The sequence below is a fragment of the Aplidium turbinatum genome, chromosome 4 (genome assembly GCF_918807975.1).
Source record: "Aplidium turbinatum chromosome 4, kaAplTurb1.1, whole genome shotgun sequence".
In the NCBI taxonomy this organism is placed as follows: domain Eukaryota; kingdom Metazoa; phylum Chordata; class Ascidiacea; order Aplousobranchia; family Polyclinidae; genus Aplidium; species Aplidium turbinatum.
This window is the reverse complement of record NC_137475.1, coordinates 14,096,500-14,123,699: the sequence shown is the minus strand read 5'-3', so window position 1 is coordinate 14,123,699 and position 27,200 is coordinate 14,096,500. Positions and strand designations below refer to the sequence as shown.

The window sequence follows — 27,200 nt, the reverse complement described above, 5'->3', positions numbered from 1 at the left end:
TGGATGCCTGCAAGGACAGGGAGATTTTCCGATGGTGTAGGTCGCAGGCATCCTGTCACGATACGCAAGGCGTCGTTTATGGCAGTGTCGATTTGATGGCAGTGGGCACTGCGGCTCCAGACAGGTGCACAGTATTCTGCTGGAGCATGAACTAGCGCGATGGTGGCAATGCTCAGGGTATCGACTCCGGCTCCCCAGCCTGAGCCGGCCAGACACCTTAGCAAAGCTGTGCGTGTTGAGATCTTTTTGCGTAGTGACTCCAAATGTTGACGGTAAGTGAGCGACCTGTCCAGGACTACCCCTAGATATTTAGGGTTTGGGCAGAAGGGCAGGGTTTATCCATCGGTGTTGATCTTGAGCTCACGCTTTGCTTCCCGGTTGTTTAAGTGGAAGGCTGTCGTCACTGTTTTGGTTTCGCTGAGCTTCAGTCTCCATCTCTGGAGGTATGCCGAAAGTGTCGACATGTTCTGGTTTAGAGTCTCTTCTAATGTATCCCATTGATTCGACAAGTGTAAAATGGCCAAATCATCGACATAGGCGTACTTTGCGGATACCGTGAGTGGCAAGTCGTGGATGTAGATGTTAAACAGAAGGGGGGCCAGAACAGATCCCTGAGGGACGCCGTTCTTGAGGCGTCGTCACCTGCTTGGTTTACCACTTCCGGTGGTGAGGGTAAAGCTTCTGTTGTAAACGAGCTCCATGATCATGCGGATCATGTGCCTGTCCGGGAGTAGGCGGAGGAGTTTGCAGGTGAGGCCTTGGTGCCATACAGTGTCGTATGCGGCTGTGAGATCAAGGAACACAGCACCAGCCTTCTTCTTTGCCTCAAAGCAGTCTTCGATGTCGAGTCATGAGAGTGACTTGGTCTACAGTAGATCTTCCACGTCGAAAACCAGCTTGTTCCCGGGCAAGAGTGGGTCTATAATTGGTTCGACTCTAGTGTAGATAAGATGTTTGAAGATTTTAAAAGGGATACAGAGAAGAGATATAGGTCGATAGCTCTTCGGGTCCTCTTGTGGCTTATGAGGCTTAGGGATCGCGACTACTTTGGCTCGTCTCCAAATTTTGGGGATTTTGAGTTGGCATAAGCAGGAAGACAGGAATTTGCGCAGCCAAGACTTCATGGCGGTGCCAGCATGGAGTACAAGTTCTGGGCAGATGTTATCGGGACCAGGGGCCTTACGGGTCTTAGTTGATTGTAGGGCAGCGGTGAACTCATCGGACGTAAATTAACCAGAAATGCTTTCCTCGTCTGGTGTTGGGATTTTCCAGAGATCAGACGTTTCCCTCTTTACAAGTTTGGAGAACTTGCGGTCGCCTATTTTGTAGGTCCCGTTTTTCACTAGTTCTGATGCGATGTTATTGGCAGTAACGAGGCATTGGCGGGAAGGGCGTGCTGAACGGCCCGTAAGGTTGTTTACAGTACTCCATGCTATCCGGCTAGAGTGTGTAAAGTCGATAGTGTTGACGGTGTTTTTCCATCGCTCTAGCCTCGCATGGCGTGTAGTTCTTTCGGCGGCCGCGAGGGATAGCTTGTTTAGCTGCGGATTTGATAGCACGGCAGAAGTCTTGGTAAGCCTCATCCACGTTGGCGGTAGAAGGTGAGGGTAGTTCCGCCGCGGTTTGGTTGGTTATGAGGCTGTAACGATTCCAATTGGCCTTTCTGAAGGTCCATCGCTTCACTGGGGCACTTGGGATGGGAGAGACAAGCTTAGGGGCAGTGACAAGCGAAGGTCGGTGTTGGGAACGTGGGAACTTCTCTAGCACACGTCTGTCAGGAAGAGAGCTGTCTGTATACATGCTTGCAAAGGCCAGGTCAGGGCTTGTGCCCGTTCCCCCAGCGTCCGGACCAGAAGCTGGCTGGATCTTTTGGATTGTAAAGGAGGGCGAGGTTGTTGTTTGCAGCCCAAGCAGCCAGGCATTCTCCGTCGCTGTTGATGTACTTGTAACCCCAGTTGGTGCGCTGGCAGTTAAAGTCACCAGCATAGATACTGGGTGAGGGGAATGCGGGTATAGATGATGGGTTCAGGCGTGAGGATGGTGACTTGTATACATTGATGATGTTGTAATTTTCAATGCTCACACAAACGCATTCTATTTCCTCATTGGCGGAGGAGTTTGCGAGCGTCCAGTTTAAGCTCTCATGGACAAACATGGCCAGGCCATGTTTCCTGCTTTGGGTAAACCCAGCTAGTGAGTAGTGTGGAATTACTAGCTTGTCTGCAGAAGTGCAGTGGGTCTCCTGGAGGAGGATGACAAGAGCTCGGTCCTTATGAGCGAGCTGCTCGATCACATCAATGTTGCTGGATGTGATGCCCTCAGCGTTCAGCTGTAAGATGGTGGGATGACGGTACTTGTCAACAGTGGAACTGCCGCGCTCTGAAAAGAGCGGTTCTCGTGGGGTCCTGTGCTGAGCGTTCCGGGTCAAGGTTCGGTTTTGACAGTCTTCGTTTCGCATTTTTTATGATGCTACTTACAGGGGGGACCGCGTGAAGGTGACTGTTCTTCCCCCCCCTGTGTTGAATGTTTGACATACAAACAGAAGAAGTTACTCACACGAGGACTTTGCAAAACTAGTGAAGATCACGAACGTGCAAAGAGAGTGAGAGAGAACTTCTGAGTGGAAATTGTCATTTTATTGATTTTTTTTTATTACATTTTGTCTTCAATTACTTGAATTTACTAATAAAGTTTATCATTTATTTTTTTTTTCCTGATATTTTTCAGAAGAAAACCAGCAATTCCAGCGGGTCGGCCTCTCCCTCTGTAGACAGTTTAGATAGTATCCATTCTATCTGTTTACCAAAGCCCAACGGACAGTTTTCGAGTAAGGATACGTCTGCTACAAGGCCCAGCAAACCAACAGTAAGATTTTATGGTGAAATGTGACATCAGCGACATGCGAGCGTTGATGGTGCAGCGATTAATGATGAAAATTTACACTGGTTGCTTATTTTAGGCATATAGTATGACGTAAACTATCTTGCTTGAAATGGCCAACCTTGTAAATCTTTCATTTTTCTAGAGATGTTTTTTGTTACTGAAAGTGATCAAACGTTAAGTGAAAACACAAAGTCCAAAATTCGGCAGCTAGACTCATAATTCAGCTAACGCTCCGACAATAATGTTGTTTCGTCTTCCTTGTTAACAAGTGGTCGGTTTTGAGAAGATTGTAGATTTTACAATAAAATAATGAACTCACAAACTTCTGCTGTACCCTGTCTTACCTCAATTCTAACTTTTTGTCGTTGCAGGATCGTAAATCACAAGCAATTAATCTCCACATGAAGGTTTGTCGAGCGCGAAACAAGAGTTTTATATTTCTTTATTGTAATGTTCAATGTTATTAACTGATATTTGAGGCCAGAGATTGTATTGGAATAAGTTCCGGCATGCCTGGGTAATGGGTATTGTTTCACTCTAACATGTCAAAGAACGATCTCATACAGTCGAAACTGTGGAAGTGCACCATCTGTGCCATGTGGATTAGTTTGATGTCAAAAACGCTTTAGAAATCCTGAAATGTTTCAATAGAAACATGATTGAAATCTAAATGTTTTAATTGATCTCTTTGTTTGATTGAACGGTCTGTATCAACAACTAGATGTAATCTTCATTTTCAACAAAGTAAACGTGAAATCTGTTCTATTCTATCTGTTCTATATATATATTATGATCTATTATATTGAAAATTATATTGTGGACTGGAAGGTAATGAAGCCAATCTTTGTGTCCACCTTCAGACATATCTTCAAGTGCAACCAAAGATACAGCCACATGCTTTTCAGCGCTGTTGAACCGGCGCCCTTTCAAATGCCATATCAAGGTTCTCACCACTCGGCTATGCAGCTGACAATTAGTGATAGATAAGGATCATTCTACTTTCCAGACCCTTTGCCAAGACGCCGACAGCTTATTAAAGATGACTCCTCTTTGCACCTGCGTTGTCAAGAGTCCGCATAGTTTCAAAATCTCGAGCGACGAGAACGCCAAGTGCATGGCCATCGATCAAGTGGACGGGAGGGTGAGTGAAAATGACGCCTGTGACAACACTTTTCTTTCAAAAACATGAAAAATTGACAAATTTTAGCTTTAGGGTTCGTTTTATCGACGAAGCCAGTTTTATCGTGAAAGAAATTTTACAATAAAGTGTAAAATATGCTGAACTCACTATGGCTTTTGTTGCTTAGCAAAGCTAACACGACCAGTTGACCACCCATATTGATCTCTGGATGAGAATTTGATACAGCTGTTTCACAAACAGAAAATTACGTTTCTTTGTTTCTGAGATTGAAAGACATAATGAAGCTGGCAAGATGGGCCTGTTAAAGTATTTATTTGTGCAATTTGTATGGCTTGCAAACTTTGTCTAACTTACTGACCCGCTATGATATTAATTTTCCATGAATGTTTAAAATCGACTGTCGTCGTATTCCTGTAATGCTATTCTGCAAAAACAAAATAATTGTCAAAACACGAAACAGGTGTGATCAACAGGCATCTACTGACACCAGTTTGTACACAGCTATGTCGGGTGCAAATGTTTAAAAAAACGTGATGTTTGAATGCCAACCATGTGTGAACTGCTCCTAAACTGTCGCTGGTTATTGTGTTGATTGAATAACAGTCCGCTTGTTGACTGTTTCGTTTTAACTCTGTGCTTTTCAGTTGTACGGTTGCTTCCACGATATCCGTCTCCCCGAAATGTTTCGGCCCTCTACCAAGGTTCCTGTCCTCGGATTGTGTGACGAACACAGGTGATTGAATCCTGATCCAAAGTGTTTTCTACTGAGCAACTGCTTTGAAAACATTTCCTCCGTACCCTGCTGGGACTACGTTAAATGAACTATAGCGCTTTATTTGTTGCAGTTCATTCGCTGGTTCAAATGCATTGCACGTGTGTACACTGTACAAACAGTGTACAGCCTTGAACCGCTCAGCTCTTGAATTAATCTATGAGTTGGAATTTTTCCGGAAAAATGACGAATTAGTTTTCATATTGAGAAAAGTTTTACTTCATTCATTTTAAAGTGATCGGCGCTACTGTCAATTTTAAAGATTTTCATTACCAGTTTGCAAAACTTTTCCTTTGAATCGTGTCAGCAAAAGATGCTGTTTTGCTTCACCAAGCAATTATCTGTAATCACCCATTCTATGAGGCATGCTTCTGCCTGAAGCCCTCATGGAATGGGTGAAGGGTCCGATGGTTCGAAGGCATAGCCTGGTTTCATTATAATACAGACAAAGTTTTCAAATTTTGGCACCACCTAATTTTTTTTGACTTAAAACATGCTTCTCACTTTTCTGAGAAGAATGGTGCAAATTTGATGAAAATCAGATAAGCGGCTCTCGAGTTACAAGTGAAATAACTTTAGCCACTAGGTGGTTTCATAGATAAGGAGCAATAGAAAAACGGCAATATCTCAAGAACCACTCAACATATTTGGATAATTTTTAGCTCTACCCCAATGTTTTATGGGGTGGGCTATCTGTCTATGAACACTAAAACAAGTTTTGGCTACTACTTTTTGAGATAAAAAGAAATTGACCTCTTGTCGTTACGCACCAATAAAATCATGATGCGTAACTTTTCAAAAAATAAAAAAATTTAATTAGGTAGAGGAAAGATTCATGAAAAGTTTTGCAAAAACAGTGTAGTGCTAAAGTCCCAACTTTTAGCCTAAATCACATTTAAATGTAGTAAAAGGTGGTTCCCTGAAGAGGTTCAATATTCCATTGTGGTGTCATAGTCATGTTTGTTTTTCCTTAATCACACGATTGTGCTGTCATAGACATGTTTAATAGAAATATGGTTGCACTTAATCCATCTAATTTGAACTAGTTTGCAGGACTTTGAGACTTTAGCACTTTTCTGTTTTGGCAAACTTTTAGTCAATCTTTCCTCTACCTTGCAATACACAGTTCTTGCAATTGCCGAGGTGATTGTAAGGACCACAAGATTACAAGAAAAAACTAATTTTCTTAGACTACACCAGACTAGGAGGTTGATTCAATCTTACTATTGCTAGATGTTTTATTTGGGTTACTTCCTACTTCGCCGGCGCTTAGACACGTGCCCAGCTGGGAGAGTCTTTTATAAAAATATCACCCTATTTGCATTGATTTAACTCCAGTAGACGTCAAATTATTGTAAGCATCTACTCCTTGCTGCACCTCGCTTTCCGTTATCTCGTTCAGCAGATACAGCATCTGATGATACCGATTCTGACTATAGTTCACCAAACAGACTTTGTGTTGCTCGCAGTGTCCCCATTGCGCCGAAAATATGTTGGCTTATAAGCTTACATAAATCGAGGCGATCTTCTCGCAGGGAGCTATTAATATGTTACTTGTACCTGGTTGAGCAATTAACGTTATTTTATGATAATTCAACGTCGCTACATGTCGAATTAATGTAAAACAAACGTAAATTTCTTATTGGGCATTGTTGTTACGCAATATCCCCCGGCGGAAAATTTAAATCGATTTACGCTTACTCGAACGTTGAATCAACCTAAAATTAACTTACTTTCCCCTCCCCGTGAGTTTTTAACGTGAATTACGGTAACAGCGTGCGTATCGCGCTGCTCGCTTTATCACTACTTTTGGTATTATTAGTTACATCACAACAAATCAAACAATGCTTTCGTAATAGACTACTCTAGTATATTTTTCGCTTCTCGTTTTACATGTTTTAGTACAATCTTTTCCTACTAAATATTCACAGTAATTGCCGAGGCAATTTCAAATTTTGCCGTTTGGCCTCGGCAACGTTTTTGCCGAAGTAGAAATATGCTCATTTCGAAGACTGAACCATTGCGAATTTGCAAACATACACATTCAATGAAATCTGTTTGAAAACTCTCGCCCACCCAGAATTCCTCTCTTCTTAGAAAAAATCGACGCCTATGTTTATACCCACATTTTTGTTGAAAATGCTCTCAGAATGCACCAAATTCAAAGTAATTTTTCAAAAATTTCTGGGGGAGGCCCCTCATAGCCCCCGCCGCTGGGTGTCGCCTTCGGCAAAGACGCCGTCAACCCCCCCCCCCCCCCCCCCCCTCCCCTTTCTAAATTCCTGGCTACGCTACTACCAATGTGTATGATGTGGCTCTTTGCGGTTAATACAGTAAGAAATGAGGCTCCTAGTCTCTGACTGGTTGGCCACCTCTGCTTTAGCCTGTAAACTAATTTTAAACATTAACTGCAGCATACATCAACCTTCTGTCCTTTGCGCATCTTGAGCCAACGCCTAACGTGTGGGATTTTTGTACTGAAGACGTGTAGAGTTGTTCAAATATTGTGCAAAATATTTCTTTTTTTTGCTCAGCTAATAACAATTTTTCCGAGCTTTGTTGGTTTAACATCCGTCTACCTCAAAATAACGTAAAGACACGTTTTTTTAAAATGAGCCGCCTCATTGACACTCATTTAAAGAAAACAACCACATTTGTTAAATAAGTTACCGAGACGAAGTTTGTTGTTCCACCAGAGAGAAGATGTTACGTCATGAGAGCTGCCCGGGGTGTGGTACGTTCTGTACAGGCGGTGTCTTCCTCGTGTGCATCAAGAACCCGGAATGTCCGCACAGATTCCACAGGTTGGTTGCTTCTTACATCTTTTTCATGACATCCATGTTCAATCGTTCATTTGTATGTTCCAAGTTTTGTATACTTGCATGGCCAATTGGTCATTGAGTTGCGGATAAACTTTCTACAATTACAAATCTGATAATTTAAAGCTTTTACTAGTGGTTGGAAGAGATATTGCTCTGTTATTCACCAGGAGTGGAGTGATAAGTTGTGTTTGATTACCCTGTTCAAAATGAGGGTACGATGATTGAGTCAGCGTAGTTTGATGTTGCTTTTGTTATTGAGCCACTTTGGGCTGGATTTTAGTTGATGTTGCTGTTTCGTCGACTGCTCAACTAGGTGCGAATCTATGGTTAACAGCATTACTGAACCGCACAGACTTGCTACTTATAGTGGACCAGTAGACGGGGTTTCATCAACTTTGCGCGCCTTTTGAAAGTGTACAACAATGAAAGGAGATGATAAACTGCCACGGTGTGGCAGTTGTACCTAGCTGCAGTTATCGTCAAAAGTCAGTTCTTGCTTTCAGAATGAAGCCAATGCAAACAAGACTTTTGTCTGCTTTAAAGCAATAGATTAACAAGATTGAGCTGTAGAACTCCATCAAAGCTACGTCCCAAGATTGTAAAACGTTGTTGTCAAGACTGTTTCGAATCTTTAAACTAAGTCTATTTTCCTACAGGGACTGCATGGTGCTAAGTGGTCGTCATGGCGACTGTCCGCATTGTGGCGGGGATTTGTCTAACGTGAAAGAAGTGAACATACCTCCAGGTCATGATGAGGATCTGATGTGGATACTGGCTGGACATAATCCAGAGAAAATGCGAACGAAACAATACGTGGAAGAGAGGTACAGAGTAAAGTATCAAGCATCTATTGGTGCATTGCGATATGTCGCATTTTGCAAAGGGTTGCAAACAGTCTGACTGAAATTTTCCTCAATCAAACTCATCATTTGTTGTCTAGTAATGTTATAACCCCTAGAACAGATGGGAGAAAGCTTAAAAATGAAAAATATGCAACTTTTAGTGAATTTTAGTCAGACTGTTAGCAACAGTCTCTAAAAATGTATAAACTGAAAAAAATAGCTGCAGTTCTAAATAGTCATGGAAGAAAATCACCCAACCAATATTCATCTATGCCGGCTTTGGTCCGCAGACTTGCCACATGCTGATGCTACTTTTCAAACTTCCTATTTTCTTAAATGTACCTGTTTCATAAAATATTACTATTTGCTCGGTAAAGGTTTTTAGAGGTTAATCACCCCTGGGCTAAGAATTAATGTTTGGACTAGTTAGACGAACCCAAGATCGCAATACACTGTTTATTAGGGTGTTTCATTTTTTCACCATTTTTGAAATTCAAAATGCATGGGGTCCCATCTGGTGGTATTTGGGGTAAAAAGTTTACACCCCAATTTTTTTCAATATGACGTCATATTGAGGTGGTCCACAAGGTTTGAAATTTTTGGACCTCAAAATCTCGAAATTTGGCCGTATCTTCAGAACCACTCATCATAGATCGACAAAATTAGTGTCAAAATGCGCAGAAGGGTCGGTTTCCTAAACCTGATGTAGAGAATATTAAGGTCTATCTGCTTCAGAAAAAAAGTTATTTCAAAAAATGTAATTTTCGGTCTTTTTTCTCCTGATGCACAGGAATCAGGTGATCAAGATAAGGATTTTTTTTGGATTTTTTCACTCTTGGAAGCTGCTATTGCATAATAAAAGTCCTCGTTCGTTTTGCAAGAGATGAAACGTTAATAATGAAGGTAACCGTTGAAGAGGTATGCTGCTCACCTGCTTTAGATTTTGATTAAGTGTCATTATGGCATTGAGGTTAAGTATTAGTAATTCGATGAAAAATTCCATCAATTGGAGAGAATTGTGTTTCCCCTTAATTCAGATATAGTCAGTCACTATTTTGTCACTATGTTTATCGGTGGCATTCATGTCAACCATATAGAAAAGGCTTTGGAACGGGAAAATCATACGAGGAGGCGAGAAACGAGCAGTGAAGTTGAACATTAACAACCCCCTACATTCTTTTTTAATAAATGATAGTAGTTGTTTACTTGCTGATCGTAGGATGACTTCGGTACGCCAGCAGTCAGATCTTATGAGGTCGGTTCTGGGAAAAGATCAAATAGCTGCATCACCTTCGACAGTATACCGCCAACAACAAAAAAATAAGAGAAAAATCTCTGATGGAAAGTGAGAACCTTCTCAATTCAGCTTCTGCTATGCAGTTATGTTATGATGGGCGTTGTTGATATGGCGCGTTGTCGATAAAATAGATCAATACGTTTTCTTGGGTCAACTTGTTGATGATAATGGCATAAACCACGAAAGTTTGCTTGCTGTTAAATCTTTTCCCAAAAGTGTGTCGGTCTATGCTGAACTGATTTTTGACACCATCACCCAGGAGGCCTGCAGAGTTCACCTGTATGTTCCCAAGTATGTTCAATCCCAAGTATGTTCAGTGGTGGCTAATACGACTGCTTTCAACACAAAAAAAGTCCGGAGTCAATACTCGACTGGTTAATTATTTTAATGATGAAGTTGTTCATGATATTCATACCCTTGAATGCATGTTCCACATAAACGAAATATATTTTTCCCATGTCATTTCTTTTGTGGACGGCGCCAAGAAAGGTCATTACTCCTGGAGCAATGCAAGATGGTGCTTTGCTTAACCAAATAACAAGACTAGACAAGCCAAGTACTTTAACCTTAACACCAACTGATCAGTTGAACGTTCCGATAACAAGAATAGCTGCTGTGCATTTAAAAGCTAAGCACATTTCTCTCCAATTCCTTGAAGTTTTGCATCGACTTACTAATACCGTACTTGACTTTAATGCCATAATGACACTTAATCAAAATGTAAAGCAGGTGATGAACATACCTCTTCCTCAACGGTTACATTATAATAGTAGTACCTTCATTATTAACGTTTCATCTCTTGCAAAACGAACGAGGACTTTTATTACGCAATAGCAGCTTCCAAGAGTGGAAAAATACAAAAAACTTCTTATCTTGATCACCTGATTTCTGTTCATCAGGAGAAAATAGACCGAAAATCACATTTTTTGAAATAACTTTTTTTCTGAAGCAGATAGACCTTAATATTCTTTACATCAGGTATATGAAACCGACCCTTCTGCGCATTTTGACACTAATTTTGTCGATCTATGATGATTGGTTCCGGAGATAAGGCCAAATTTCGAGATTTTGAGACCCAAAAATTTTAAACCTTGTGGACCACCTCAAATATGACGTCATAATTGAAAAAAATTGAGGTGTAAACTTTTTACCCCAAATACCACCAGATGGGACCCCATGCATTTTGAATTTCAAAAATGGTGAAAAAATGAAACACCGTACTGTTTATGGTTTGTGCTGAATACGAAAGGTTTATCTGGTAGTATGATTTGTAGCATTTGGCCATTAACGTGTTGTCATGATTGCAGGGAAAGGAGCGCTCGAATGGGCCACAGACCTGCTGTTTCGTTCGTCCCTGAAGTGGTACCTGGCATCACTGAAGTGCTGCCCGGCGGAGTATCAATCGATTTGTCCACATTGACCCCTGGGTTACAGAGAGAGCACTTGCAAGATATGCTGCTGCATTTAACGGAGGAACGGTAAGCCTGTCAATTTCTATTGCAAATTAATATTTGACATTAATAAAAAGAAATATTTTATCTCAATTGTCTTAGTATGTTTAGCATGCTAACGTACTTGTCTTATCAACCTCTCCCCATACTGTCTTGCTAAAGTTTGACAACTTTTTTATTATTTTAATTTTTTGCGCTTAGAAATGGTTGCGAATAGCGCCAGGAAACTTGTGCAGTAGTGTACAGCAAGCCACTGCCTACAAGCCGAAATTACTTATCTTTAATATATTCACAACGCCCATTTGTGGCTAACGGTTAATTGAGTTAGCGGTTAAATAGTTTAATGAAACAAAAGTGACGTTTATTTATTGTAGATATTTGTTAACGGTAACGCGATTAAAGCGATTGTTCTTAGCTTACCCAAAAGAAATATAATTTTGTATCCACTTTGCTCCACTAAATTCATCAGCAATATATTAACATTGTAAAGCTCACTTGTCATCTTGTCATTGGTTTTAAGGGAACAGAAGATGCGATTCCAATCCAAACTATTCTTGCAACACGTCGAGGAAAATGACTTGGCGAAAGTAAGACGTTTGTGATATAATTACTGTAGTGTCTGTGAACGTTAATACGATGTCAAAGTGAGGTCTGGTTGACCAACCCAAATTTGTTTTCAATGTCGCGAAGCGCTGTAAATGGCGTACCAATTGTGGTTGAGCGAGGAAAGCCGAAAAGAAAAAGCGATTGTGTGACAGAAGATATGGAAGTACTGGGTGTGAAAGAGGAAGATGCTGCTGACAGAGTGATGTGGAAGACTGCAATCTGTACCGGTGACCCCACTTATAGTGGGATTAAAGCCAGAAGATGAAGGAGAATTGTGGTTGCCAGTACCAGACGTCATAATCACCTGATTTCTTTTGCAGGTTCTGCAGATGCTCAGCGATGGCTTCGATTTGTCTGTTCACAAGCCCACTCTCGACAGGGCTCTGTTAGACGCCGTCCCGGATCACAACATCGCCATTATCCATGTCCTTCTGCAAGCTGGAGCTGATGTCAACGCTCGCTATGAAAACGGCGAGACTCCTCTGGTATGCTGGTGTTTGAATGATCATAGGCGCCGGGTTTTGAAAATTGCCGGGGGGGGGGCAAACTTTCTAGCCGACTGATTGCTTACATTCAAAATGCTGATGTTTGTTTGTCAGCATTGATGTTTGTTTGCGTCTATCTGCCATTGTATATCGCCAAGGTTTATAATGTAGGCTCAGGCCTCGAAATTCACGGCTGACTTGTCCGCCGTCACAGCATGTGATGTCCGCGGGAAGTGCCATCTAGATCGGTCATATTTGTCCGCCGAGAAATAACATAGGAACTAGCGATACAAATCGTCATTGCATAGCACGAACAATTGTTGCGATAATATATTTTCCAGCGCATTCTAGCGCGCATCTTAAAATGTGAATACTGTATCCCTTACCGTAGCTTCCATTCAAAGAGGAAAACTTTCGATTTTTACATTGCTTCAACGATTGATGACATTGAATCAGCGTAACAAAGGTGAATTCTTCGCTAAGAATCGATAGGAGTACAGGTACTTCTACACTAATCACGCGCAAGTTAGTTCAAGTTTTACGTCACAATGTCTGGCTTTGATCTCCGAGTAATAATGATACGGCAAGGTTGGTTACTAAATTAGATTACACGAGTAGGCTATTACAGCAAGATGCAACAAAATTTGTTAAGTTTTGGTATTACAGTATGAAAGAAAAGACCCAAGGAAAATTCACTTTCGCTCACATGACACGCAAAAATAAACTTAAAGAATAAACAAGTGAATAAAAAAATAACACTTAACCTCTCAAGTACATGTAGCTCCACACAGAGTGAAATTTACATGCCTTTTGACTCTTTTTTATTTCTTTAAAAGTAATGTATAAAAAGACATTATTGACCCAAAAAGAATGTTTAAAAAGACATTATGAAAAGTAACTACGGACAAAGGCCAGTGTTTCGATCTTCCGATCTCTTCAGCGTAGTAAAGTGAAGGTGGAAAGTTGTCTTGAAGTGTTGGTTGAGGTGATGATTTGAAACTTGAGTGATTGTTGTGAGACAATGAGACTGGATTTAATATTTAATTTCGGACTCGAGCGAAACGTAATTTTACAGCCTATTGGAAGGTGTGGTTTTTTTGAGAGAATTTGTGCTAAGGAATGACTGGAATTTGTTAAAAATAAAAACTAGAAAAAAAGACAAGAATTTGCAACTGAGCTAGGACATAACAATCATCTGAGATGGATCTAAAATACAAGAAATTAGATACAAGCGGCACATAAAAGTATAAAAATTCAAAGAAAATGAAGGGGTGTACCAGCAAACATCTATAGGATTGGCCCATGATACCAGAGAAGGATCCACAGAGGATACAAACTGATATGAATGAATCAACAAGTGAATAAAACCTAACTAATAAGTGAATAATTTTTATCATAATATTAAAGAATAAAGCCTGTGAAACTTTGCACAGCAGAAAATAGTAGCGTTAGTGTAGAAATTTTCCGACTCGTGCCCAGAGCATTGTGACGCAATAAGCCACACGACCTCATTCGGTGGAAGTTAATCAATTATGCGGCGTATTAAGCAGCTACACGGCGCTTTGACTCTTCAAGCACACGTCGTTGGTCTGATGAAAGCCTTCTAAAACCGTAGTTATAGTTCTGAAATAGCGAAGAATTATTATCAAGATAAAGTAATTAAGCATGACGATCGACGGCTAAAACTGGTGTGTCCGCCGTCAACAAAAACGAATTTCGAGGCCTGTAGGCTACTTCGAATTATACGCTGGTCACTTTGAACTTTAGCTCTTAATACGCGTAGATACTAAACTGAGCAAACCGCACCTCGTTATTGACACTCCCAAGAAAAAACAAAGCAGAAGAAATCAAGAAAAACGTTTTTCAATCATTGTTACTATGTTTCAACGGCACCATGCTGCCGTTTATCAGTCACCGTTCTTCTGTTTCTTTTGTTATCTTAGGAGCAGCGCTCTTGTTGCAACAAGTAGATCTTTTAATTGAGATCGATCCGCAATAAAAGTCAAACTAACGCAAATCTGAACTTAGAAACATTTGATTGAGGATTTTTTTTAAATAATTTGCGGGGGGGGCAGCCCCCCGAGCTAAATTCACGGGGGGGCGCCGCCCCCCTGGAGTCGGCGCCTATGTGAATGATACTAACCTTTTCTTATGCAGCGATAAGTAAACACGTGCTTCGGCTTCAGTATTGAGGTTTCCTGTGTAATCATAGTTTCTCGCTGAAGGTTTCGTTTTGGTGCGAGTTTTATATGGGGTTTTCCCATGTATTCCCATGCATCTTTGCAACTCGCAAGCTGTTGCGGCGGTGCATTCTCCCGCAAGACAAGCGCAGCATTGACATCTACTTGCTTTACGAGAATATAGCTCTTTGCGCACGAGAAGATGGTCTGTTGTTTGAACTGTGCACCAAATAATCTTACTGCCGCACATTTGTGAGATGATCTTTGGTGTTTATTACGCGCGGACGTAAATTTGATAACTACTGATAAAACTTTATTCTTATTAGTTTCGAGCGCTTCAGAAACGAAATAAAGATTTGATGTTCTACCTTCTCATCAACAAAGCAGATGTCAAGATTATGGACGAAGAAGGTCTTTGTATTTGATTTGATGATTGCAGAATTGTTGCAAACATTTTAACTTACGTAGCCTTTCAAATGCAAATTAATCATTTATAGATTGCAATAAAGCTTTTATATTGTTTGCAAAGCGTATAACATAATTTCAAATTGAGTCAAAGATTTTACTTTCTCGAACCAGCAAAGACCTACCCCCATGTTGTATTGCGTTCTCAACCTTGAGTTCCTTCAACAGGGATGACGTGTTTACACCGGTGTGCCATGGACGGATATGTTGATGGTTGCTACCTGCTCATGCGTTACGGGAAGGCCAATCTCAACGACGCGGGCGATGGGGGTTACACGCCCATAATGTGGGCCGCTGAGCACAAGCAAGTTAACATGGTGAGGTACTTGCTCCACTACGGTGCCGACGTATCCAGGATTGACAACGTAAGTTGACGTTTAAATATGGCTTGTAACTCAGGAATTTTTAACTGACAGTCCTTCTTGGAAGCGGCTGCTCGGTTTGTTTTGTTTTTGTAGCCATATTGATATTTCTGTTTGAATTCTGATGCGAATGTATTTGAACAGCTTGATGCTTGTGATACTTTAACGAAAAACAGTCCTAAGTGTTGCTGATTTGGAATTAGAGTATTAGCGAGAATTTATTCTGAAGGCATCACGTAGCCTATCAACAATGGTGATTTGCAGGAAGGCAACATCTGTCTGCAATGGGCGGCTCTGTCTGGAAACATCGACATCCTGATGCTCTGTCTTCAACGCAACAGCAGCCCCAACCACGTGAGTACCTTTTGTCTTAATTCAAGTATGGCTAGTTGAAAGAGCTGACCAAGTTGCTATCCACAGCGCAACACCCACGGTGATACGGCCCTCCATATTGCGGCCAGGGAGAACAACCACGATTGCATCTCGCTGCTTCTTTCCTACGGTGCCGATTCCACCATTGAGAACAATGAAAGAGACACTGCTCTTTGCGTAAGTTGTTTTTTTATTTTTGTTTATGACATTTTTAGATTATTAATTTTAAGCTCAAATCATGCAAAAGCATGCTGTAATGAAAAGTGCTTGTGCACATCTTTGTGGTTACTTGAATAAACAAACTGAAAGTCAACCAATCTCACACAACGGCAATAAATAGAAAAGCTTACTGCACAAATCACACAAGTGTCACCACACAAATTGAAACCAACTTTTACATCCACAGTGCGCCCCAGAGAAGAACACATCCTGGATGATGCTCAAGGTCAACGAATGGGTTCGAAAGGCCGGACTTATTGACAAGCGGGTGCTTCCCCTCAACAGAGAGCGTGTGCTATGCGAGGACATGTCACGTGGATACGACAAAGTAAGTCTGTTGGCTGGTGCGAGCTCACAAACAACTATATTCTACCGCTTAACCAACAATCGACGCCAGATTGATTGGTCTGCTTCCACTATTTATCTCGGTAGATTGAGTGAAATGCAATACGAGGACTTCCTCAGGTGATGTGGTATGATCATTTGTGTACGTAGGTGCCTATTCCTTGCGTTAATGCGATTGACAACACTCCCTGCCCCATCGACCCCCCTGGCGGGTTTCATTACGTCACGGAGAACGTGCATACGTCATCGGAGACTAGAATCAACTACATCGTTGCAGCCAATCAAGTGAGAGAATTTTATTTTTGTATGCTTTGTGCAGGTGGAAAATTTCTCTTAACCAAACTTTCCATTTTCCATTTCCCTTTAACAAAAGCAGATCTAATATATGAAGCATCGAAGGTTAAACTCAGTGGATGATGACTACATTGACAATATCACCACAGTCACCATAAACAATGCGAGTTCTCGTCGCACTTCTGTGTTACAATTAAAAGCAAAGAAACATTTTTTTTATCGTCGGATTATGTTGACACCATCGAGATACTTTTCTGCAATCAATCATTCGAGACAGCTTCTTCTTGGCTAGTGAATAGTCATTTTTCTTCCTGTGTAGGCATGTCATTGCAATGATGGATGCAGAGGAGATACTTGTCACTGCGGGATCATCAGTGAGGGATGCTGGTACGCCGAGGATGGGACTCTTCTTCCCAGCTTTGACATCTTAGAGCCGTCTCTGGTGTTTGAGTGCAACAAGATGTGCAAGTGCAGCAGAACATGCAGCAACAGGGTTGTCCAGAACGGCATCAAGTGAGATAGAGTTTATGGAAAACGCAATGTTTAGAATTTTTGACTTTCATCTTTTAAGAACAAATACTTGTGCGCTATTTAATATTGAAATTTTTCCAGGCTATTTACAATTACATAGTTGTCAAAATTTAAAGATATGCCATATTTCTGCACTTACTACTTACATTGCATGTCTTTTGTCTACTGCATATTCAATTATTATTCATATTATCCATTCATCACATTATCTTTTCATTCTGTTAATAATAGCTTGTAGTTCAGTGAATGGTTCTGTTGTAGAGGTCATTTGTTCACCTGCCTTAGTTGAGCCGCATTGATATCATCATGCTCTTCCTCAAACTATTTCCGAGCACTTGTGCGACGTTGCATGTTGCATAGCCTTCTACTCATTGTTGATCTAGATATGCCAATATGTCAACACATTGTTCAGTTTTTTCTCGGCAGTCGATTGTAGCAAGATTTGACAGCAATAGATAAATTTGTTTACCGGTATGGCTGCCGAGAAACATATAGTTGATTGGGTGGTCTAAATGGCTAGCGTGGATGCTACACCGTTATGCTTAGAGAATCGCTGTACTAGTTAGTACACAGCCATGTGCTGATAGGCAGAAAGAACTCTCCCTTATTCACATTGTTCTATTTTTGTTAATTTAGAGGTTCTAAACTTAGTATGTCTGACTGTTTGTCATCCAAATAATTGTGTTGTCTAAAACGCCCTCAGTTCATTATCTTCCTACACTTTATGGAAGAGAGGACCTCAAGTCCGTTTACCGTGACCTCTCAAGATGGCCTTCTGCTAAGTCGTGAGTGTTACATGAAAGAACCCATCTTGTCTCTTTAGGTATCGCCTTCAGGTGTATCGCACTGTCGGCATGGACTGGGGGGTCCGCGCTCTGGAGCCCATACCACGTGGTGCTTTCGTATGCGATTACGTAGGCGAGCTTATCTCTGACGCAGAAGCTGACGTCAGGGAAGACGACTCTTACCTGTTTGATTTGGAGAATAAGGTAGTTACAATCACTTATTTCTTCAATTGCTTTTTAACTGAATTGTAAAACTAATGTTTGTCTGATTTATCAACAACATTTCGTGGATGATCTCAGTAACTTCGTTTGAAAATAAATTGTGTAATCGGTGTGCAAATTTTGATTGATAAATTTCTTTGAGAGCTTTTAAAAGAAAATTCCGTACCAAAGCCCATATTTTTCAATGTTAGCATTACAACTATTTTATATTACTAATTGCTTTGGTTTATCAGTTATATCAAATTTGTTACTTTCCTGTTGTTGTTTCATCCAATTTCATCGTCACATTTGAAGACGCTGCTCTTTTCACAACTTTGTTAATATCGAAGGTTTCCTGACATGGGAAAGATTCACATAACCTCAAATATAAGCTAGTTAGCAAACCGTCTTAGTCATGTCTTTCCATGAAACTGCGTTAAACATCTGTTGGTTGGTAGAAGGTAATCCTAGATCGATTCTTCTGGTTTGTTGATGTGAGACCTTCATCGTATGTTGAAATCCGCAGGATGGTGAGATGTACTGCATCGATGCGAGGAGTTACGGGAACGTGTCACGCTTCATCAATCATCTGTGCGAGCCCAACCTGGTCCCCATCCGTGTCTTCGTCGACCATCACGACATTCGGTTTCCGAAACTGGCATACTTCTCCACAAGAGACATTAACGCTTATGAAGAATTGGGGTACATTTTACTGAATTCTGATGATGATGATGTTCGCCCTTCGTTTCCGAAGATGGCCAATGAGACTGAGATCAAGCTTTTTTTTAGTGTGGGCTTTGGTCAGTGTAGGCTACATGAGTACGGAGATGGCTGATGAGGCCTATCTGTGCGGTGAATTCTAGAACTGAATTCTAGAACAAACCCAGATAGCAAATCAGTCGCTTTTTACATCGATTTAACGTCTGCAGACGTTAATCATAGTTGGTTTTTAATTTGTATGCGCTATTTTAGATGTGTTTACAATAATTATTTTCAATTTTTTTCTGTGGTTTGCTTTCCATTTGCAGATTTCAACAATCAGCTTTCTTCATGTAGCTCATGTCCTGCCTTTCAATTGACGTCAGTAAAGGGCTGTTTGTACAGTAGGCCTAACCTGCGCGCTGTGGTCATAGTACATCCTATTTGTAGCAGTATGCTTGTTTGCTTGCCTGTAGCTTATGTTTATTGTTTAATAGATATAATGCTTGTTTTTGATATAAATCTTGTACTCTGGTTTGCAACAGTAGGAAAAGTGATTTTTAAGCAACCGAAATTATTTGGCTGCATGCTCTACGTTTTCCCAGATTTGACTACGGAGATAGATTCTGGGATGTGAAGTGTCGCCAATTCACCTGCCACTGTGGATCGCCCAAGTGCAAGTACTCGGCCGAGGCTTATAGGAAAAAGGCACTGAATGAAAGTACGGAAGCTTGTACAGTATTTCTCAAACTTTGTCCATTGACACTTTGTGTGGTTTTAAAAACGTTTTCATTTCGTTTTGTTAAAAGGAGTTACCGCGTCATAGTTCACTTTTTTTAAAGATTTTAAATTTTGATCCGACTTGGTAGTAAAGGCTGTTTTTTACGTCTGATAGCGTTGAAGCAACTCACTTTTCACCATACTGCCACGTTTTTTGAATTGGCACTGGTGATTATGGGGAAAATTGGCAATTTCCTCTTTTCACCATAATCACTAGTATTAAATAGTCAGTGAGAGATCACATATTTTCCTTATGCGATGTCACGAAAAACACATGGAGTTTGTGCGTCTTGTTGCTTACAGCTGAAGAGAAGACAAAGCGTGCAGAAGAAAATCAACTAGAGGAAGCGAGCAACTCAGAAGGCGGAGAAAAGTGAAGATGCTTGCCCTTTCCCTGTTTTTTTCAGGGCGGGGAGGGGGTGCAAGTTTTATTTTCCCATAAAAACAACAACTTTTACGTGTTGAGTTTTACTTGTTTTAGAAAAGAATTCAAATTCTCGATTACAAATCAGGAATTTTGTCTTTAATTTGAATTCGCTTTTATATCCTAGTTGGACCTAGGTGGTTCGTGTTGTGAAGCACTGGCAGCAATGCGTCTGCGCTTGTATGACGACATATGATCCCCTAAAATCCTAATCATCCCGAATGCAAATTCCTTGCAATCCCTATTTCAAAATTTCTTTAAATTCAAATTCCTAAATCTCAACTTTCCAATCACGCCCTAAATTGCCCTATCGTTCGGCCAACTGTTTGTGGATGTTCTGTTGAGGTCACGGTTTGAGATAGATCCCGCTCAATATAAAAATACACTCTTGTTATTGATGACGTACAAAAGAACATACGGCAAGACCTAGCGTCAATTTACATAATGTAACCAAGTGTGTCCAGCTAGATTTCAGTAACCAACGTTTTCAAGACGTATATACTCGTTATTATTTTTCGCTTATGTTTTCACTTACAATATTTTTCTGGTTTTTGAGATTGCGATGGTGAAACGTACTTGAACTTTGAGAGCAGATCGTGTTTGTGGTAAACAATCATCTCCTTGCTTATAAGGCAGCAATTCATGCAACAACTTTAACAAACAATCATCGGCCATAGACGCCCAGAAGGTCGTCGATTTGACACCTTCCCTCAGCACCCGGCTGTGTCTTAGCAAGGCACTTAATGACATGCTTGAATATCGACATAGATATTGACATCCTCACCTTCCCGTCTACGTATTGTGAAAGTTTAACCACCAGCCATTGAGCCTGAGTGCGACTGCAACTCAAATAAATTATTACTCTTGCTGCTTCTTCGAGGTAAAAGCCAGAAGTGGTCAAAACCATCATCGCGCATTTTCTTTAAAATTTTGTGTTTATTTTGCATGACGCCTAAGACTTGATGTGTTGGCAGGGACTGGTTTAACTGTCCCCTGTTGTATGTCCGATTCAGTTTTTATTTCACTGTCTCAGCAATGAAGCATTATTACTGTACAATGTACAATTGTACATGCTTGGATAATGGATATTCTTTCAGAAGATACAAAAATATTAAAAAAAAAAGTTTTCATTTCTCAAACATAAGATCGCTGCAGAGATAATCAAGTAAATTGAAATATCTTTTTGCAACGTCTTTGTGTTTGCAACTCTTGCAGCATACAAGGATATAAATCTTGTTTCATGACTGTTTTCTACACTACACGTTTTAAACACGTTTTTTCGTGGAATTTCAATCAAGCAACCAACTACTGTATATCTCCTCACCTCGCGCTGCGTAGGCCTTCTGATCGGCCAGCTCTTTGCTGCTGTAGTCAGGTTGCAAAATTATGTCTTTTTAACGTTCAATTGGTTCTGTTTGGTGATATGTGCATCATCATGAACTCAATTTTGGTCCATTTTTGTCCTATCAGCGTCACAAGATGAAACTTGTCAGTCCTCAATGAAAAGGTGGCGAGCGTGGCTTAAGCGTTTCACTCACTTGTGTGGTTGAGTGGAAGTGATTCAATTTTTATAGTCTTCTGTGTTACACAGCTCGTAGACGTTGATCTTTTTTACATCACTTCAACATTGAATGAATGTCAAACCGTTGAATCATGTTGAATGTAAAAAAGGCAGCTTTTCTTAGTTTTGTGGCACAACCAACTATCCCTGGTCAGTGGCGCCGCCAGACCTTCAACATTGGGGGGGCAAAATATTGACAGTGCAAGACAGTAGCATAATCAAAAATTTTGAAAGGGGGGGTGTTGACAGCCGGCGGGCGAAGCCCGATGGCGTGTTCGCCGAAGGCGACACTTAGCGGCGGGGGGTCTGGGGGGCCTCCCCCAGAAAATTTTGAAAAATTACTTTCAGTTTGGTGCATTCTGAGAGCATTTTCAACAAAATTGTGGGTATGAATATTTCTGTAAAATGGTGCTATCCGGTGGCATAGCAAAAGGATAAGATCATGTTTTCTTTGGCATTTTTCGGAAATAAAGCTAAGTCTCTATGTTTTCTTGTTGCTAATTCCAGACTGAGATATTTGAATGTTTGGTATTGGCAAAACTCGCTCTTTTAATGCAGTTTCGTTTAAAATTAGGCAAACTTTGTTTTAGAGACATAGGTTGATTGCTTTTTTTGCGAGATTATTACAGTTTTATTATTTATCAATTTTCTCCTTGGTTGATTCAAAAAACGATCTTATTCCGGTAAGTCACTAACTTTTATGCTCTGAAGTCAACCCAAAGTTTAAAAAATGTAACGTCATAAAGGTCATACATCTTGATGAGTGTCAAACAAAAAGCTTTGAGACAATGAAGTTACTTTAGGCTATTTCTGATATATTCAAGTTTTGTATAACGAATAGTCGTTTAGATGTTAATCTATATCGAACAAGCGATCTCAGCAGTTGCAGATGGCTTGCATCCTTGCACAGTTTGACGAGAAATTACATCATAGGCTAAAACTTTTCTTGTAAACAATGAATTAACATCCGTAAATTCAATTTGAAAGGTTGAAACCCCCGAACCCCCCTTGGCTACGCCACTGGTGCAAGACATGCAAGACAGTGGTATATTATTTAATTTCTCTTGTTTTCTACCAGGGCTGGAAAAAATGTTTAGCTTCCCGGGAATCTGTTTTTTAGAGAAAAAATTTCCCGCGGCTTACAATCACGATAATGAGAACCTTATATTTTACTGATCTCCGGAGCTGACGTAAACCTTAAAAGTCATGTCGACATATTCTTGATGCCCCCCTTATCGAAAATTGTTCTTTGTATTACCGCTTTGAAGGAGGATTACGACTATGAACAAAAGAATAAATTTTAAACTTCATTTTGAATTGAAAAAACATGACGTAGGAATGTCTTCCGACCTTAGTTATATATTTTTTCATTACGTAACATCTTGTAGGAATAAATTGAAAATCAGTATGATCACTCAAAATGAAAGCAATGTGGCTGCGAATCCTCACTAAACCAATCAATGAATGGTCTTGTTGCACTGAAGATGACAACCTTATTTTTTACTGATCTCCGGAGCTGACGTAAACCTTAAGGCATAGATCTGTTGACTCAATGCGAACCCTTTGTAGGTTGGGGGGGGGGGGCTGTCAATTCAACTTTTCTGTATCAACAGTTGTATCTCTAAAACCACTGAGGCTGCGACTACGAGATTTCTTGACTTTTCCTAACTTTTATTCACTTCTATTGACCTGAAATTTTGAGCGAATAAAGGTTATAAATTGAAAGATATAAGGCATTTCTCAGCACATCCTCTGAAATATTTCATATTCTATTGTGAAACATTTTCCCATCAGCTGGATGAAAGTAATTAATTTGGCCCATGTCTCGTTAATCCTAACTGTTTCACAGCGTAAAGGGCATTGGCTGTGTGTAAAATAATGTAAAAAAAATTAATCACAACATTACTATGCACGTTCTTCATTACTCTACTAAAAAATAATGTGTAAACTCACGCTACAAATTACACTCATAAGTGACCTCAACATTTCAACGTAGGCTATATGAGCAGTTCTGAAATTCACATACTTTTAATTTTCGGATATGCTCAGCGTGAATAATTTTACAAAGTGAATCCCAAATTTTGAAACCGTGCTAAAATAACAGAGATATCACTCCTTAAGCATAAGAAGAATTGACAGCCCCCCCCCCCCCCCCCAAACTGAGCAAGACTCCAGGAGCCCAACCTTCTAAGGGTTAAAAGTCATGTCAACTTATTCTTGATGCTCCCCTTATCGAAAATTGTTGTTTGTAGTACCGCTTTGAAGGTGGATTACGACTATGAACAAAAGAATAAATTTTAAACTTCATATTTGTATTGAAAATACATGACGTAATGTTTTCCAACCTTATCACATTTTTTTCATTACGTAATATTTACCACCACCAAACCACTTTTGACGATCGAATTTGTTAATTTATTATTCGGTAAAATGTTTAGATGATATCACGTCATTACGCCGATTTGAGATATAATTTCATTCATGACGTCGTATGGATGAAAAACTTTTACAAGTTTTATACTCTGCTGAGATTAAAGAAGAAACATAAATGATAAATATTGGAAAAATTGAGTCTCCTTTACAACTTAACAATCGAACAACTCAAAACTGATGAAACAAAACGTTTTGTGTGAAAGAATCACTGCAAGTAACCAATGCCAAAATGCGCGCGGAAGAAGTCATGGGAGTGTGAGGTATCAAAAATTTAACAGATTGTTATTTTTCTACATCAATGTGACGTTAGTTAAAACTTTAAAAAGTCTATATCTTTGCTTCTGTAGAAAATCTTTTTATCTACTGTACAATTTAGTCATCAAGGTTTTCCATACTTTTTTTTAAAGAGAGAGCTTTTACTCCCCCCCCCCCCCCCTTGCAACTTGAGTTGACTTACTTGAGGTTGGGATCCAAATATTAAAAAAATAATATTAATATGTACTAATAAAAAAAAAAAATTTAAAAAGATGATGCCCAAAACATTGGGGGGGCAGCTGCCCCCCCTGCCCCCCCCCTGCCGGCGCCACTGTCCCTGGTTGATTGTGAACATTAGTTTTGCAAACATTGCTGACGACTTACTGCGTGCAAAGTTCGACCTTTTTACGCTGTTTCAACGTTTTGTACATGTTGTGAGTTTTGCATGCAAGAAAGTTGAGCCCATTGAAGTTTTGTATTTTTGTTTCTTAGCCGTATTTTCTTCACATTCTTTCAGTGGACTACTTTTTCGTGTTTCAACAAAAAAAGCACGATTGTTTTTGGAGATTGCATGATTGAGATTTCGTGCTCATTGCAAGGTTGCAACAAGCGCCTGCTTTTCATACTTCATTAAACTCTTGACGTACAGTAGAATTTGTCTAATCCGTATTCGTTTAATTGATAAATTTGTAACATTTTTCTACGTTCCGTCAAAATTTCAATATTTCACGAGCATTTCGGTTCATCTAATTATTTGCAAATTTGATTTTCACATTCAAGTGCTGTTGACAACACTATTGGTTATTACAGCATGGGTACTACCCATTGGGTAGATTCCACCGTGGACGTCGCTATAGTATCATCTTGACTGGATGCTAAAATGCTAGGCCTCATCTTGGCAGCAAACAAGGATTGCCATATTGGCGGTTTTAACGCCAAATTTGAGCGTTTTTTAATGCGTTTGGCAGGCTATTTTGGCTTTGGAATTTTAATATATTTTTGGCGTTTTTTTTTTTTCAGTATTGCACATATTTTAGAAATTATGTTTTATTAATGCGCAGTAGCCTATTTACAAACCATCAGGTTTGAAAATGAATCTTTTCCCGAATCTTGATGATGCTTTTCATAATATTGTATTTTGGGCCAACAGCATGTTTACTACCATAGCCCAAGGTCTTGCGACCGTGCCATATTTTAACTTAAGAATGTATTAAGAAAACGTCAAATTTCTAAAAGTTGGCATTAAAACGGCCAATCTTGCAATTCCGTTTGCTGCTAAGATGAGACTTAGCATTTTAGCATCGTCCACATGCTATTATAGCGACGTTCACAATTCCACACTTGAAATTCCTGACAAACCATAGGTGATAATCGTGTTTACCAGCCTACCTGGAGAAGTTGTTACTATAACACAAACAACGAAGTGTGAGGAAGTTTTAAAACTGCTCTCAGAGAGATGGTAATAAACATTAAAGTCAACTGTTCATGCGGCGGTGTATTTAAACAAACATTTTTCTGAATGGTGTAATTTTAAAGTTAAAGCGTTTTTTTTTCCGTTAATCGTGCAAACTTCAAATTTCCGAAAATCACTGTCAACAACTACCCACGTTTATCACATGAAACAAATTCGAAATTTCATGCATGTAATGGTAATGTGGCAGAGCTAGGAAATGACTTTAATGTTCTGGAAATTCTCCTCAATAGCACCAGAGGTCTTGAAATTAAATCGGTTTTAAAAGTTGAAACATTTTCGAATTGCTGTAGAGTTTTGTTTGCATAACTTGCCACCATTTTTCTAATTCCCTTGTGTGAACAATTAGACAAATTCTACTACCATGTGTTATTGTGTGTACACTTTGTGTATCGTCTTTTGTATTCCAGAAAGAAGACGCTGTAGTTTTAAACAAAATTATTCAATGCACCATAGCTGAACTAGTAATATTAGTAAAGAAGTCTGATCCGATGCGGATAGGCGCTACTCTTCGTTTCTTGTTTTTCAGTTTACATGTGATGGTTGCTTCGGAAAGAAATCGATTCCAGCGCCTTTTTAAGCATCAGAATCGTTACTATTATAATGCTGACCTTTTGTACTGATTGTGTTCTTGGCTTATCATGTGTTAACCAGACTATATTTTGCTGTTTGCGACATCCGGAGTCTACACACAAACATTTCGTACCGTTTTCAGCGCCGCATAATGGCGTCAGTGTATTATTAGATTGTTGACTTTCAAGCACAAGGATTTTGTTGTCTGCTGTTTTTCATCCTACTCACTATCTCTGATTCTCTGTGGTTGCTCTCATTTTGCTTTCGTCCGGTCCAGTTTGTGACGAGAGGATGAGCAGTTAATGCCTTCAACAACGCTGCTATATTTTCAAAATACAATTGACTTTTTTCAAATTTTGTCTTTTGTTAAGCTGATAGCCCAAGTTGTGTGAATGTTGCAAAACTATTAAGGTCCAAACCATCCCTGGTTTAAGCCTATTAGATGATGATTAGACTTATTTAGTTTTATTTTTGACAAGAAACATTTTAAATCCGACGAAAATACTCTCAACTAACTAATACACCGAATTAGTGCCTGACAATTTCGAACGTTGAACGTCTACAAATTTTAAATAACTTTTAGGAGCAGGGCAGGGGTTATCGCACCCTTAAACTTTTCAATTTGTCAAAAATTTCAGTAAATTTGCTAACAATTTAGGCAAAAACGTTCAGCAAGTTTTACAAATTTCGTTAAGACAACTTTTTTTTGATTGCTTGCTTAAATAATTAAAATTATGCTCTAATATTGAATTAAATGTATTATTAGCAAAACCAATTAAAACTGCATTATTTAAGTCGTGATAGTCTAAATCGTTGTGAAAACAAATGTAGCCTATAATTTGTAAAGAGCTTGTCACCTGAAGCTTGAATCAAGTTTCAGCTTCGTAACCTAAAATAGGTCTCCTTCATCTTGCTGTTGTTTACACAGTATGTCTTTAATAACTCATCACA

General features: G+C 39.7%; 1 protein-coding gene across 1 annotated transcript in view; it reads left to right on the top strand.

The window, feature by feature from the left end:
* LOC145768576 (histone-lysine N-methyltransferase EHMT2-like) overlaps positions 1–19,674 on the top strand; it is a 53,683-nt gene extending 34,009 nt beyond the window's left edge. The window contains exons 12-30 of the mRNA XM_082580101.1: positions 2,728–2,865; positions 3,255–3,290; positions 3,890–4,024; positions 4,669–4,757; positions 7,493–7,600; positions 8,275–8,442; positions 11,065–11,235; positions 11,729–11,795; positions 12,135–12,299; positions 14,806–14,890; positions 15,113–15,309; positions 15,571–15,660; positions 15,727–15,855; positions 16,085–16,225; positions 16,393–16,527; positions 16,856–17,049; positions 17,891–18,056; positions 18,580–18,755; positions 19,358–19,674. Of these exons, the coding sequence (XP_082436227.1) occupies positions 2,728–2,865; positions 3,255–3,290; positions 3,890–4,024; positions 4,669–4,757; positions 7,493–7,600; positions 8,275–8,442; positions 11,065–11,235; positions 11,729–11,795; positions 12,135–12,299; positions 14,806–14,890; positions 15,113–15,309; positions 15,571–15,660; positions 15,727–15,855; positions 16,085–16,225; positions 16,393–16,527; positions 16,856–17,049; positions 17,891–18,056; positions 18,580–18,755; positions 19,358–19,592 (2,625 nt within the window). The 3' untranslated portion in view covers positions 19,593–19,674. The remainder of the gene's footprint in view (positions 1–2,727; positions 2,866–3,254; positions 3,291–3,889; positions 4,025–4,668; positions 4,758–7,492; positions 7,601–8,274; positions 8,443–11,064; positions 11,236–11,728; positions 11,796–12,134; positions 12,300–14,805; positions 14,891–15,112; positions 15,310–15,570; positions 15,661–15,726; positions 15,856–16,084; positions 16,226–16,392; positions 16,528–16,855; positions 17,050–17,890; positions 18,057–18,579; positions 18,756–19,357) is intronic.
* Positions 19,675–27,200: the final 7,526 nt, after the last annotated feature.